This window comes from Setaria italica, chromosome IX (genome assembly GCF_000263155.2).
Source record: "Setaria italica strain Yugu1 chromosome IX, Setaria_italica_v2.0, whole genome shotgun sequence".
NCBI lineage: Eukaryota > Viridiplantae > Streptophyta > Magnoliopsida > Poales > Poaceae > Setaria > Setaria italica.
In genome coordinates this window covers 44,002,214-44,018,128 of record NC_028458.1, presented here as the reverse complement: position 1 = coordinate 44,018,128, position 15,915 = coordinate 44,002,214, and the positions used below count along the sequence as shown (strand labels likewise).

The 15,915-nt window shown below is 42.8% G+C and overlaps 2 protein-coding genes across 2 annotated transcripts; both read left to right on the top strand.

Moving 5' to 3' along the window:
* The first annotated feature begins 32 nt into the window (after positions 1 to 32).
* Positions 33 to 5,731, top strand: LOC101784443 (proteasome subunit alpha type-2). Its single transcript, XM_004984122.3, has 11 exons — positions 33 to 191; positions 278 to 354; positions 1,515 to 1,579; positions 1,680 to 1,726; positions 2,228 to 2,303; positions 2,899 to 2,966; positions 3,669 to 3,738; positions 4,000 to 4,085; positions 4,505 to 4,567; positions 4,643 to 4,708; positions 5,068 to 5,731. The coding sequence occupies exons 1-11, from the start codon at positions 151 to 153 to the stop codon at positions 5,114 to 5,116; spliced, it is 708 nt and encodes a 235-aa protein (XP_004984179.1). The 5' UTR covers positions 33 to 150; the 3' UTR covers positions 5,117 to 5,731.
* A 4,449-nt stretch (positions 5,732 to 10,180) lies between these two features.
* Positions 10,181 to 11,760, top strand: LOC101784027 (ras-associated and pleckstrin homology domains-containing protein 1). Its single transcript, XM_004984121.4, has one exon. The coding sequence runs from the start codon at positions 10,531 to 10,533 to the stop codon at positions 11,365 to 11,367; it is 837 nt and encodes a 278-aa protein (XP_004984178.1). The 5' UTR covers positions 10,181 to 10,530; the 3' UTR covers positions 11,368 to 11,760.
* Positions 11,761 to 15,915: the final 4,155 nt, after the last annotated feature.

Here is a 15,915-nt window from a genome sequence, read left to right as displayed (position 1 = left end):
GGGCCCTCATGGCAGATCCCTCTCCTCCCTTTCTTCCTTCCTCTCCGGCCTCTCTGCGTTTTTTTGCCCTCCCACGGCGATTCGAAACAAAACCCAATTCTTTTCCCCGAAGAAAGGAGAGGAAGGAGGCGGCCGGCGAGGTAATCGACCATGGGGGACAGCCAGTACTCCTTCTCACTCACCACCTTCAGGTACCTACTGCCTCTCATTCTCTCTCTCTCTCGCCGCGGAGACTTGGCCTGAGCTGCTGACCTAACGAGGTTCCGGTGCCTTGCAGCCCGTCTGGTAAGCTGGTGCAGATCGAGCACGCGCTGACGGCGGTGGGCTCCGGCCAGACCTCCCTCGGGATCAAAGGTGCGATCCGTGCCCACCTGCACTAATCCTTCTCTACCGCGCTGCCGTCGGTGCCAGGGCCAATGCGGGCGGTGGGTTTTCGCCGCGGGTTTTTGAGTGCGCGTGGCATTTGGGGATTAGGGTTTGGCTAAGTGTAATTGTGCGAGTTCACGCCGCTCTAATCTGATTAAGTTGCTCTATTCGTTAGGAACTTGAAATTGTGGAATCGTACATTTGATTCATACTCTAAATCGTACCGTGTGGGCTTTTGGAGGTTTGAGATGGATATGTGCACTGGTACAAATTGTGGTGGTGAATTTGGAGAGTGATTCCCTGGATGCCTACAGAGGTTATTGAGCTCTGAGACTGCATGGAGTCTGGGTTTTCTTCTCTCTTACCCCAATGCACCATGGACACTGTACTGCACAATGCCAGGAAATTTCGTGGAGACAAGTGTCTCCTTAACTAAGGCTGGACTGATTGCAATTGTGACTGGTTGCTTTGGTTCATGACAATTAACATGATTATGATGCGCTCTGTGTGGTTCTTATTGTTTCCTGATATATTGTGCATTTCAATTCACATATGAGTGCAAAGTTCCAGAGGTTCAGGAGTCCGTTCGATGCTTATGAAATGTACTAAAGTTAATACATTTCATAAAGTTGGATATTTCTTTATCTTGATGTCATTAGGGGGCATTTGAGATGTGTCTAGCATGGTCCATGGAAATAAATACTGTGCATAAGCCAGCATTTTCTTTGTCATAATCATAAGCTATACACAGCAGAACAATTGCCCTGGTGATACTGGTGGCATGGTCTCTTGAGGGACTCTGTTCGAATCCCACATCTTTGTTTTTTTCCCTTTCTTCAGTTATTTTGTTTTCCTTCATATCCATCATGCTGATGGTCTCTTTCAATTGCTGCTACTCAGCAGCTCTGTTCTAGAACTAAGTTTAGTATATGGATGCTTCATTCATTATCAATATGTGTCTGAACTCAAATTGCTGAATGAAAGAACTATTTGACGTATTATCCGACATAATTGCTACTGATACATTTAGTCATAACATTGTTACGAATTTATTGTATAGTATGTGGGTTTTTTGATATTATTCTGGCAGGCCGTAACCATTTCACTACCTTTTCTCTTGATTAAATCTGATACGTGCCATTTTACAGCTGCTAATGGAGTTGTTATTGCCACTGAGAAGAAATTGCCGTCTATTTTAGTGGATGAAACATCAGTATGTGTATCATCATCATTACATTTGGCTTCTTCTCTCAGTCAAACAGCATAATGCTTCTGGCACAAGCACTAATAAAATGCCAAATGCAAACCTGTAGGTGCAAAAGATTCAAGCGTTGACTCCAAATATTGGAGTTGTTTACAGGTACTTCCCTATGCTACTTGGACCTCTTGGTTGCTTTGCTTCAAATCTTACTTTTATGGATGCTGAAAGTCCTACTCTATACATTTACCTCACATATTTGAACTTAATAATGTACGAGGTCACAGATCATAATATGTCGACATGGCTGATCTAGGTTTCTATGTTCTTAGCTTCTTAGCTGTCACATCTGCTTTACATTTTTCTCACTAATGGGATGGTGTAAGAAAGCTAGAATGGCACTATGATTACATGAAGAGAATTACATGTTGAAAGGACTTGTCCTATTGCATATGGGGCATTTATTTCTCTTCAAGGTGCCATATTTTATTTATCTTCAAGTTAAACCAAGTTAAGCAATATTTTCTTTCAGCTTGGTACCATCAATATAAGGTTTAACAGTTTAAACCGACGATATGTGTATTACTGACCATTGACCCATGATCATGAACTCTCACCATTTTTTGTTACATTCCCATGTGCTTACCTTGTATTATTTTTCAGTGGGATGGGTCCAGATTTCCGCGTTCTAGTGAGGAAAAGCCGGAAGCAAGCACAGCAGTATTATCGATTGTATAAGGTATTTGTGACTGTTCGTTTGGTGCATATCTTTCCATTTAAATATGTTTGCACAAAAGCATCCTTATGAAAGTGATATTCAAATGTCTACTTGGTGGTTCTGTTAAAACAGGCTACCGTTATATTTAAGTGATGTGCATCATGTCTGCTTTTTCTGTCCAAAATAGTGTCTGGCAAGTAAATGTCGTTGAATCTGTAGGTCAAGTGACAACTGACAACACATGTAAATATGATAGGCTCATATGGGCCATAAAGTTTCCAAAAATTTTAAATCATTGTTTCTATATCGAGTTGGTGAGGCCCACTGATGTGGCCAAAGTACCCATCAAACAACGCTAAGGTTGGCACAATGCATATGTGGATCAGTGTCATACACAGACTGCAAGTAACTGTCTTGCCCTGTCGCTGCATCATTGATGTGTAAACAAAGTCTCACTTTGAGTGTGATATCAAATTTCCTATTTCTTTTTTGAAATGATTTTTGTAAACATTATTATCACGTTCATTTGTGATTGTATGCAAACCCATAAATATCCTGCTATTTTGAAGTGAAAATAACAATTTGTGCTTTCTAATTGTTTAGTCAACCATTGCAGGAAACCATACCTGTTACACAGCTTGTCAGAGAAACCGCTGCTGTTATGCAGGAGTTCACACAGTCTGGGTATGTTAAGTTGATACATGTGTTCATTTTCGTTGCTTTGTCGAGGTTGTTAAACTATGAACTAGCTATGTGTGAATTCTGATTTATTTATTTATTAAGATTTCTGGATATAATGTGGATGCATAACATAAAGTAACTCTGCATCACTGTTCAACATGGATGATTAAAATGGTTCGCTAACCACTGAACAAGTTAAATATAAACTATTAAAGGACTCTAAGTCGCAACTGGCAATAATTTCTTTTTCCAAATAGCCCATCATTGTAATAAAAAGTTTAGCTTACAGAAATTGAGATCCGAACCAGATCCAACAGTTTTGCAATTCTTTCTTTCTAAGAAAGTTTATACAATACTCCCCAGGGAACAAAACACCCGTGGCAACTGGCTGGGTTCCATTTTCCAGCATACCAACATGGACTGGTTAAAACAATATACTAGCATTGACTTAGTGCTAGTGATTATGAAAGATCAAACAAACACAATATTGCGAGGAAAATCTGTGTACAAAGAACATGATGGAAATTGTTAACCAGAATAGACCCAAAGACCACCTCTAACAGGCTAGTTGGAGGTTGTACCAGTAAATTTTTAGTAATCTGGATTTTAGATCCTTGCTCTTACCAAAAGTTGATCTCTATGTTGTATATAGCTCTTATTCTATGTTGGGTGGATATATTTTGATTATGACCTTGTTTGTTGCAGTGGTGTAAGACCATTCGGTGTATCCTTGTTGATTGCTGGGTACGATGACAATGGCCCCCAGTTGTACCAGGTATGTACAGAGATACAAAATAGATGGCTTTTGTCTCTGGTCATTGTACATTGCTCAACAAACAATGTTATCTTTATTTCATTTTCAATGACAGTGAGATTTATAATGATTGTTTGTGCTGGCTGTTGACTTAAAAGAGTTGTAAAGAAACTTTCTAAGTTGAAATATTTGCACTGACCATTTACTTAATGTTTCATCCACTGCTTGTTAATAAAATTCTGGTATTCTGGAGTGTTAACATAATCAATATTTTGTTTGTAGGTAGACCCATCAGGATCATACTTCTCCTGGAAAGCATCAGCTATGGGGAAAAATGTATCCAATGCAAAGACATTTCTTGAGAAGAGGTATGTAAAGGATCTAACTCGCTTGTTAGCCAAATGTTTTGTACAGAGTCAATCTTTCGAAACCTTTGAACATGACAAGATGGTTGATTGCTTCCATTCACATTTGCTTGAAATAATATGCTGACCTATAATACTGTAGTAGACATTGCTATTAATTCTAAAATTAATTTCAGATACAAGTAAGTTGTGTGAACTTTAGGGGAAATTCATGATTTGACATCAATATGTTCATGTTGTCATTTTCAGATTTGCCATATATTATCTCACTGACAGATCCATGAATAATGCAGGAGCAGATCCTGTGCCTCATAGTTTTATTGTTTTATCTGCTTAAGCAATAGCTATATTATACATGTTGATCTTTTTTCCTTAGTTGTGTGATTACTGTCATATGACCTTTATTTTTCATTTTATTGAAGGTACACCGAAGATATGGAGCTTGATGATGCCATCCATACAGCAATTTTGACTCTGAAAGAAGGGTATCTGATTTCTATATTGTTATTGCCTTTAATTACTTTGGGAACTTCATCACTGACATATCTCCGGGATTGCAGATATGAAGGGCAGATTTCTTCCAACAATATTGAGATTGGGATAATTCGATCTGACCGTGAATTCAGGTATAACATCTTAAAACACTTTACTAACATGGTTGAAGATCTGACTTTCATATTTCCCTAACTCTTCGTAGTTGTTTTTACACTTCTGGATCTGCTTTGCGCCTTTGATCATATATCCTTGTGCTTTGTACTTCCTTTTCTCTGAGTGCTCATAGTATACCAAATATTTATCTGGTGGCAAAAATGTTCCTCCGTGTATCGTTTTCTTTGCATCTGAACTGAGTCCATTAGGCCTACCCTCAGTTTTGTGCTGCTGCAATAGTCTGTTGTCTCTAGCAGCGGTTGTTTACCGAGAATATATGTTTGGCTGCTGCAATCAAATGGTTCACTGACACAAATTTTCGCCATGCAAATCGCAGGGTCCTGAGCCCTGCGGAGATCAAGGATTTCCTGGAAGAGGTGGAGTAAAGCCGCTCCTCAGCAATTCGCAGGTTTCAGCGACAAGAAAAGCAAGAACTCAAGCAGCCATGCCGACACCCCCCTAAAGTTCACATCTTCCAGATTTGTTTCCAATCTTTCGAACTGATCATCAGTGGCATATCATAGACTCGATCGTGCAGCTAAGGCGCTAAGCTTCCAGGTAGAGAGGTAGGTGCGTCGTGCATGCAGTACCCTGCCTGTCGCGCTGTCCGCCACTTGCTTGCTTGGGCCAACAATACTCCGTGGTGCTCCCGGGGCCCCACGTACAACGTCCGTTTCACCACCGTCCCGATCACAGGGCAGCCAGCGTAATCAGGATGAAAAATCCGCGTCCAGTCGTTAGGTGGTTTTTGATTGAGGTCAGGCGTGTTGAACCCTCCCCAACTGTCAGTCGGGTCTGTTAGGCCGGAGATGTGTGGCTTGGGGACGGGTGGACGCACGCTGTCACCTGTCGGCCTCGGCTCCCTCTCTCTAAGCCACCTGAGATGCACGTCTGCCTAATGGCCTGGTAGTACACCAGGTCGGCTGCGCAGATCAGGATTGCCCAACTTCGTATGGCGAATCACCATTTTGACCAGGAGAAAAATTGCATGGCTGACGCTATGATCATTTGTGTGTTGCCGGTGGTTTTAGCGTGTTGGTTTTCAGAGTTTCTGCAACTGCATTATTGCTTACTGGCACCGTTTGGACCCAGATACTGCATTGCCCCTCGTGCGATGCTGTGACCGTGTCCCTATATCGCCTCATGCGCCGGCCAAGTCACTCTACTACAAGTCTACAACTACATAGCTCATCCCATCAACGTCTTGGAAGATCTAGTTCTTGCTCTTGGATGTGCTCTTTGGAACGTAACAAGAAAAATAGAGGAGTCGCAGACCAAAAGATCAGCGTGAGGCGTGGGAATGGGCAAGACAAGATTTCGACAGTAACGTAAGTTCAAAACACATGACGGCTACACAGTTGACTGTATGAATGGGTCACAGGAAAGAGGACATGGAAATCTGGGGAGAGATGAAGACGCAAAAGAAAGTTGAAAGTTCACGCGGACTGGGACCTCATGACAGATTTCTTCTGAAGTTCCAATGGATCGAGGTATTCCATAGTAATGTCATAGGGTTGCGAGAGGCTTAATCATTGGTTTCAAAGGGCTATACATCAAATCCTCCCATTTAATTCAAACCATATGAAATCTCTATAGAATAATGGCTTGTTTTATAGAGTTTGAACATGAATGATTCTAGGAGGGGGATCAACCAGCGCACGGGAAGTTCTATTTGTGTCGATTGATCTCTTCTCGAATTCTCATGGTTTCCCCCGTACTGTCCAAATGGTCATTCGTTCACCTGTTTCCAGCTTTTTCTTTGCTGTTTTTCATATTCACGTTCTTTGTCGGTCCTTACACTTTTCCATTTTACCAGTTTAAACAAAAATCAACAATACTTCGCTACAAAGAAAGGCACTAGTTGTGTCTCCTTGCTCTGACGTGTCTGACCATGTTGTTAAGGTTGACGAACAAATCAACTAACTAGTTGGTGTGCTGTCTGTTAAAATAAAGGATCTTACGGATCAAATTGTTCGAGGTACATACATGGCAATTGACAATACTGAATACTCTGATCGGTGGTGCAAGTGATACCTCTTGCAAGCAGGTCTCCACGATCTAGCGGCATATAAGGCGAATAATGGTGAACCGATTTTACTAGTATTTTTCTGTAAGGTAATTGTGTAACCGGACAGGAGGTCAGTTAGGTTGTCCTAAGCTCCTAGCCTGTTCCATCTATTCCACCACCAAGGCGCTCCGTACCAGTTGTTGTCATACGGGCTTGCATTGCTTGTGTGCAGTGAAAGTTTTCAAGCTCTTGTCTTGGTCAATGGATGCGTAAATGGCTCGACGCCACGGTGACCACACGATGTTCAATGAACTTTCTTCAGCGCCCGAACGATCATTTGAAAGTTGGTGCTTATAAATCATGTACGCTACTAATATGCTAATAATCTGTACCTTCCATTTTTAGTAGCTGCAGTATAACCTAACAACCCCTAAGATATATGCATGCTGACATGCATTATGCGTACAGTTATAAATGAGAGTGTTCCAAGTTGAATGCTAGTGCTGCTCCTGTGCAAAAAAAAAAAAAAAAAAACATAAAGACACTACCCGGGCCCATGGCACTGACAAGCGGGCCATCTGCATGTACTCCTGTCCAGTCGATCGAGAGTGGAGACAGATGGAAGCCATTATCTCGCTGGTCGGGAACGGGCCGGGACGAGACGGAATAGTTCGTCCCGATCGAGCTCGCTACTCTACCTGGCAGAGCTACGCACATGCGCGTGTGCATATGCGTACGCCGGATCGATATGCATGGCAGCTCGCGCGCGCTCTCGTCGACCGCAACTTGCTCGGCACGATCGGGGGCCATCATGATTAGCCATGCAGCATCATCTGCCGATCGATCGAGAGCAGCGGAGACGAGACGGCGCGGCGGCTGGCCAGCCAGCTCCTCCTCCGACCGGCGGACCATCTCCCCCGCTCTGCTGCAAGGACACGCGCGCACACTACACGACCCCACCATCATTCCTGCCAGGACTGGATGCGCGCACACGCACACGTCGAGGCCGATCCGTGGATTGTTATTGGGCGTATAAAAAATCCACCCGTGCAGTACCAACCTGTTGCAGATCTAGTAAAAACGCCAAATCTTCGTTGAAGGAAGAAAGGCCAGCGACGAGCGACCGATGCATCATCGATATGAATGGGCACATGCTATAATCTGTATATAATTACTGTGAAGAGATGCATGTATGCTACTCCTTTTATTTCAAATTGTAAGGTTATTTTGACTTTTTTACTACATAGAAAAACTAAAACAATCCATAATTTAGAACGGAGGGAGTATGGCCACCGGTTATACTGGCAGTAGTACTCTACGTAATTCCGATGCTGCCCATGCTATGCGATGCAATGGCATGCTCGTAGGTGCAACCAACGCAAAGCATGCAGTAGGAGGAGAACGTAGTACGTGGTTGAACCAACTCACACCTTCCAGTTTGAAGGCCCAAATAAAGGAACCAGCAAAGCTGTAGGTGAGAATAATAAGCTCTCATCACAGGCTGCTTATCCACCCCGTACGCGCATCTGAAATTAGCCTACCTGCACCTCCCAATATATGCTGGACACGTGCGCATGCCTTCCAATGATAAGAGTGATCCACAAGCTAATTAAGCTTAAGCTCGTACCTCCCCACTGCTCCAGCTATAGAGATCGAGCTGATGCACGCTGTGCGATCTTATCTCTGCGTCTGAGACGGCAAACCCCCCCCAAGGTTTACATGCATGCCCTTACATCTACGTACCACTACCCCGTTTTAAATTGTAGAAAGTTTTAGCTTTTTTGGATACATAGTTTTTTTTGCTATGTATCTAGATATGTATGACGTATATCTATGTGCAGAGCAAAAACTATGCATCTTAAAAAAAATCAAAATGACCTGCAACACTTGGGACGGATGGAGTATATGTTTGCGCATGCACCTAAACAGGATCTAGTTTGCCACTAACAGGATATATGCATCCGCAGCACTCAATTTCTTTCCCCAAATTAAGAGAAAGCTCTAATCATGTTGACCCATCAATTCTATGAAGGAACTACTTTACCCTATCGTAGTTACTACGTTTTCATACTTGGTTATAAATCATCAGTATCCGGAACATATGGTGTGTATGGCCCTTTTTATTAACATTGCCGTTAATTATTTATTAGGAGCATTGGTCATTTTCTACCTCTTTCCCCTTTTTTGAGAAGTCCAACTAGTACTTGCTGCAAATTATATGGTTACCTAATATATCATAAATTTTCTGGACGGATTTCCAACAGGAACACGTTTATTATTTAACTTAATCTTCCAAAAAAAATATATAACGAATTATTGCTAGATTGATTAATTTCCAGCCACGCAAAGAGTCCAATGTCCTACCAGAAAACTAATATATAAAGGGCGTTTTATTTTGAAATACTATGCTGGTATTTAATGTTTTTCGCGGCATCTGAAATATCACCACCTACTTTATAAATGGCGTTTTCAATATATTGGGAGTACAGTACGCAATCAATTTCGAACCGTACCACCAGCTTCCAACTTGAAACGGGTATTTGAGGCACACAAAGCACGTACAAATTAAGGGCGGGCGCGCGTATTTGTTTGACTAAACAGTCGAGTACAGAAAAAGAAAAAAAAAAGTCCGAAAAAGAAAACTCTTCCGCCCCAGCTGAGAACCGTGTAGAAAAGTCACCTGTTAAGTTTACAGGCGGCTGATTCGCAAAAAAAACAAGAAGAAAGAAAGAAAAACTAACTTTACAGGCGGCTGGTTGCTGGGTGCTCGTCGTACGTGTAATGCGGTCACTGTCACTGATGCTGTGCAGCCATAGGCCAGTGAATTAACTGATGAGAGGCAGCCAATACTGCGCTAGAGATCATAGAGGCATCCAAACCCTTTGGCTATAGGTAATTGTTCACACTTCAGAGCATCATGGTAATCAAGGTTAATTTGCCCTGACATATCCCTCGCTTTTATGATGATCGATCTTAACTACATGCACTAGTGCACAAGTAACAGTAGACGCCGTACAAACCCTTGTCCAAAGCATCAGTACTAACTAGGGGTACTTGTGAAAAGTCAATTGTGATTTTTGTTAGAAAAATGGGGATCTAATTCGTATGGGTCTGAATACACGATATATAGTTTCTAGGTAAGCAAGATATAATTCTAGATGTTCAACGCTTTTAAATACACATTCTACGTAAGAATCATCCACCACCGTTTGTCTTAGCTTCGTCCCTTCAAAATTTAGAAAAATGAGGATTTGATTGGTATGAGGTTTGTTTGGATGGTATCCACATAACTTGCAAATATTCTTTATGAAATAGTCCATCCGTTCTTAATACTATTCGTTTTGGATTTTTTTAGATACATAGTTTTTAGTATACACCTAGCTAGATACATATATACTTAGAAAAAATAAAATGAATAGTAATTGTATATGCGTGACGATACTGACATGACAAAGCCACAATTTTCGAAAGGACAAAACCTCTGCCCTAATCTGCTAGGAAAATAGGTCGCTCGCCCTAAACTATACGGTCCTCCGTTAAAACCGAGCCGCACAGCCATTATCACACTACACAAATGCAAGCAAAACAAAAGGATCAAAAAGCTTGTTCATGAGCCCGTATCTCTCCAATCCCACCTGCATCAAGATCTCCATATCCCTCTACAGAGCTTCCGCACACCAAACCCTATCTGTCCCTTTATCAGATCAGGAGCTTCCACTATTCCACGCCTTCTCTTCGACTCTTCCCACCTCCCCTCACCTGACGACCACCTGACCTCCACCGATCCAGCCCATGGCGTCCACCACCAGCGACAGCCTCCCCTCCTCCCCCTCCCTGCCCACCACCTCCGCGCTCGACGGCGCCGCCGACCAGGAGCTCTCCTCCTCCTCCCACCACCACCATCACCAAAGCCTCTTCCTCCCGTCCTCCTCCTCCTCCCCCGCCAGCCTATACCTCGACTCCTCCTTCCACGGCCTCCTCCACGCTTCCTCCACGGCCATGTCGTCGTCGCCTTCCCCTCCACCGCCGGCGCCGCCGCTCCCTCCCGCCCCGGCGCCCGCGAAGCCGGCCAAGAAGCGCCCGAGGGCCTCCCGCCGGCCGCCCACCACGGTGCTCACCACCGACACCTCCAACTTCCGCGCCATGGTGCAGGAGTTCACCGGCTTCCCGGCGCCGCCCTTCGCCCCCGCGCCGCCACCCGCCGTCCGCCCGCGCCTCTTCGGCGGCCCGTCGTCGTTCCTCATGCGCCCGTCGCCCCTCAAGTACCCCGTGCTGCTGCCTCCCAGCACCTGCACCACCACCCTAGCTAACACCGCCATTAACGCCAGCGGCGGCAGCAGTAATAATATTACTGCCAGTACAAGCTCCCTCGTGGACGCGCTCGCGCTGTTCGCCAAGAGCAACGCGATGCCGAGCGGCGCCGGCGCCGCCGCAGCTGCCGCGGCGACGTCCGGCGGATCAGGCGCTGCTGATCATCACTACCATGGCATCGGCATGGGAGGGTTCAACCCGTTCGACGATTTCGATCCACCGGCGGCGGCGGCCGAAGGCGAGGGGGGGGACCCCGGTGGCGGCCATGGTTTCTTCTCCTCCTTCGCCACCGGCGGCGACAAGTACGGCCGGCACTAGTACGTAAGCGATCTCTTATCTCTCTGATGATGAATGGGTGTGCTCATGGAGAGAGTTGTGTGTGGAGAATGGAGGGAGATGATGGAGAGAAGCAAAGCTAATTCTTGGCTAGCTTCTACTACTTTGCCACTACTACTGTTTTTTGAATTGGGCAAGCTGCATAATTGTGAGTCTTGATTTCTTGGTTTTTGGTACGATGCGTATGTACGTACATAAATAATCTGGGCCTTTTTGACTTGTTCCAAGCTAATTTTTGGCTTCCTGATGTTGAAATTTTGTTGGTGCGAAGTGGAAGGAAAAAAATATATAATACACGTATTGCCGTGACGAAACTTGTAATGGGGTGAAAGCCGGTTTGTTCGGCTTCCATCGCTATTAGCAAGTATGTCCTTATCGAGATGTGATGAATTGATCTAACTCCTTTTTAACTTTTCTTTCCTTTCGGTTCTGGATGTAAATGCCGTACTGTGAGAGATATGGCTGCTTTGTCACGTCTCTTAATTTGCTGATAGAATCTTGGAGTAATATTTTCGGAGGATATATACTTGCAAATTAAACTCATCATCTCTGAACTGTTGATCCAACAGAGAAGCTAGCTTGCTAGCAAGTAGGCCTTTTTCCTTCTTTTGCTGCTTGCAGATCGATATGAATTCATGCTTGATCCTGAACCTTTTTTGTTGAAACGTTTTAATTTTTCTTGTAAATGTTATACTATATATTACGGACTTTAAAATTAGGACCGTAATTTCCAGTTGGGCACATGGTCGATCAGTATATATGCACAATAAATAAAATAAAGAACAAAAGGGGGCATTGTGAAATTTAATTTAGTGGAGAATTTTATATATTGCATTAATGGAATAGTATGGTTGGAGTGCTAGGTAATTTTCGTTTTCAGTTTCCCTGATACTATAGATAAGCTAAGTATGGGTTGGTAATTACAGCTTGTTCGTGAAGTCATCAGCATGCATGCAGCATTTTTTTTTCTTGGACTTATACGTACCCCAACTTCTTAGCATTTATGTATATAACTAATTTTAGGATAGTATAAATTAAGTAGAATTTTGCACGAGTTATTATATTTTTTATGTGCAAAAAGCTCCCCACAGTTGTGCACCAGCTTATTAACTAAACTGATCTTGTACTTTTACCTCAGCGTTGCACAAATTAATCAATTATTGAACCACGTTGCTCTTTTCTAGTTATCAACATCCTTCATACATACTTCGATTTTTTTTCACCTTTTTTATTAACAGTGCCGTTGTCTATGGTACAATTAATGCAAAACATTTTAAAGACTAATCCGGAACCATGCAATTAAGTTACTAACTTTCAAATGCCAAGTAAATAATCATGTGTATCTTTAATTGTATTATTAGTACAAGGTAGCCATTCATCATCTCCTATGTAATTGAAAGATCATGAAATACTGATGTGGTGCTGTATGCCTATATATTCGGACATTAATTTACTATATGTACCTCTGACGTCACGTGTGCATACGTGAGACTAGTTACGAGTTGGCGTACACATGCATAGGTATAAATATACATATAAACAGTATAGTGCAGTATCACCTGTTCGTTCGATCAGTCTTTTCTATCTGATCGATCACAGAGTGCTACTACTAGAAACCAAAACATTAATTAATACAAGAAAAATTAAAGGACTAAATGAGTCTTCACCATTATATTCCTAGCTAGTAGCTGTACAGTGTACCACTTCACTTCCATGAGCGTGCTGCTGCAACGAGCCAAATGCTGAGATGATATTTGTACTCTGAAATGATGAGCGCCGTGTTGTCATCATCAGAGCATTTGGAGCCTTCTTTTTTGCATAGAGAAGTAATCCATCAAAGGTGTATTGTCAATTCAATTCTGTGCACATGTACGTGTGGTATTTCTGGATACTAGTGCATGTGAAACAAGGGAAAGTTACTATCTAAATATTAATTAATGCATGCGCTCCCATAAAGCCAAATGTAATATATAATTTGACACTATTGATCTCAACTAAGATCCAACATTAATTATTGACATGCAGTTTCATAAATATATAATAGACTAGACGAGTGGTACGGTGTAACAATGTATTAATCACTTGGCATTTAGATGCATGGTTTGTAAATTTGAGCCGATTATAGTGTTTTGTAAAAATGAGGCCTAACTATATATGTTTGTCCAATTCAAATTTCTAGGAAAAACAGTACCTATGTTTATAAAGTAAAACATAGATTTTTATAAACCGCTACCTTAATTTTTAGTTTTCCCTCCAGCTTGCGCCTGCCCTCTTTTTTTTTCTACTGCCTTCTCTAGCTTAACTAATCGATTTATACATGAGTTTTTTTTTTCCATGTGACATATTTTGGAGGTTCGCTAGATCAATAAGCTACCATGATTTTAGAAAATAAAGGGCACTATTCAGGGTTAAGGAATTTCCCCATTGTAAATATGTCCCTCCTTAATTAGTACCAACAAGGTGGGTTATTTACATTGGAGTACTCCTCCGTTCCAAATTATTGTAGGTTGTTTTAGCTTTTTCTAGATACATAAATTTTGCTATTTATCTAGATATAACATATATCTAAGTGCATAATAAAAATCATGAATATATAAAAAGTAAAAGACCTACAATTTGAAACAGAGGGAAGTAGTTCTTTACAGATCTGGTAGCTAGCTTTACCCTGAAGAGTTATCATACATGCATGATTATTGCCCACAGAATAGTGTAGTATATGCCTAGAATTAGAAAGGCGTCATCCGCCAGACCACGTACCACAGATACGCATGATTACATCATCACCTCACATAAATAGGTCTGCCTGCAATATGCATACCCGCCCACCAATTCTGAGATATATATGGTCTTCCCTACCCTGCCAACAAACTGATTTCTACTCGTCAAAGGAAAAGAGTTACCCCTCTGTTTCAAATTGTAGGTCGTTTTAACTTTTTTAGTTCGTAGGTATTATTATGCCTAGGTGCATAATACACTATGTTTAGATATATAATAATATCTATAATAATATCTATGGACCTAGAAAAGATAAAATGACTTATAATTTGAAACGAATCTCACACCGCTTATGCCTGATGCAACACAAAGATATAAAAGCTGCGTCGCAAGGAGATCTGCCGGAAACATATGTAGCAGGGATCGTATTGGGCGGAAATACCGGGCCACTGTCTTGGTTAAGACCACACATATCTGATCCAGCATCTATCTTTTCATGGTGGATGCTGGAAGGAAACATCCCGGCTGGGTCCTGTAGCTAACCTCGTCCGCCTTTGACATTGTAATAGTAGCGCCTCATGAAAGAGAGATCTACGTAATCATGGAACATGCATGTGTACTACTACCAGTTTAATTAAATAATCGCTAGGAAACTGACAGCACAAACCCTAGCTAATGCCTAATGTAGAGAGAGAGAGAGAGAGAGAGAGAGAGAGAGAGAGATGATTTACACGTTGGTAAGGATGATGGCGTGCGGATCCGACAGATAGAGCTGGGGGTCGATGGAGAGTTGTCAGGCAGGACAACAAGATCGGAAAGCAGCGCACCTACAAGAACCCTTTAGAAAGGCCCGAGCCTTTACCATCCACGCACAAATGGGCCGGCCGGCGGGTTACACCAACCAAAGGAAAAAAAAACTCTCTCTCTCTCTCTCTGTCTCTCTACAGCTGCAGTGGTGGAGGAACGAACAACTCGATTGCAAAGAGCTCTCTCTCTCTCTCTCTCTCTCTCTCTCTCTCTCTCTCTCTCTCTAGTCTAGACCTGCGTGACTGACCGTGTGTGATGATGGCCTACTCCTGAATCCCCCACTACGTGCACAGCCAGCCCCAGCAAGCATGCACTAGCTCTAAACCGCAGCTAGCTAGCGCGCGCCGGCCACCCCCAGCAGCATCTTTTGCCTGCCTTTCTCTCTCTCATGCACCCCTTTTAGATCGATGGATCCATGGAAATGATGATGCCCCACGCGCGTTTTGGCGGCACATATACATTTCCCCATTTCATCTTGCGCGGCACCCACCACGCATGATTGTGCTGCGTCGTGCCTCGTTGAATACATGCTGCTCCGGCCGGATTAATTGGATCCGCTAATGGAAGTAATTTTAGCTTGATTGTATCGAAGTGACTGTCCGAAATAATCTAGGGGGCTGGAAGCTAGAAAACTTGCTCTTCCCGGCCGATCCACTCCCTTCTCGGAAAGTTAGCTTAGAAAGTGTGCTTGGTAGTTTCATTGGGCTAATTAGCAATAGCTTAGCTATCCAAGCTTGGCTAACCCAGCAATGTCCAGCCTTGCACAGAGGATTACTTTTAGTCAAAGAACTACTTCTTTTAGAGGAGTTCCGCAAAACACGTCTTTACAAAGTATACTGGTCGAAGTGTAGTAACATGGTGTGTGTGTGTGTGAGAGAGAGAGAGAGAGAGGTGCATCTTTCTCGTGATTGAAAAATTGGGTAACCCAAAATTTGTAGTTCTTCCTTGTCACAAGGTTAATGGTACTATAAAAATGAATCCATGCACATGAAGCATTTTTTTTATGGA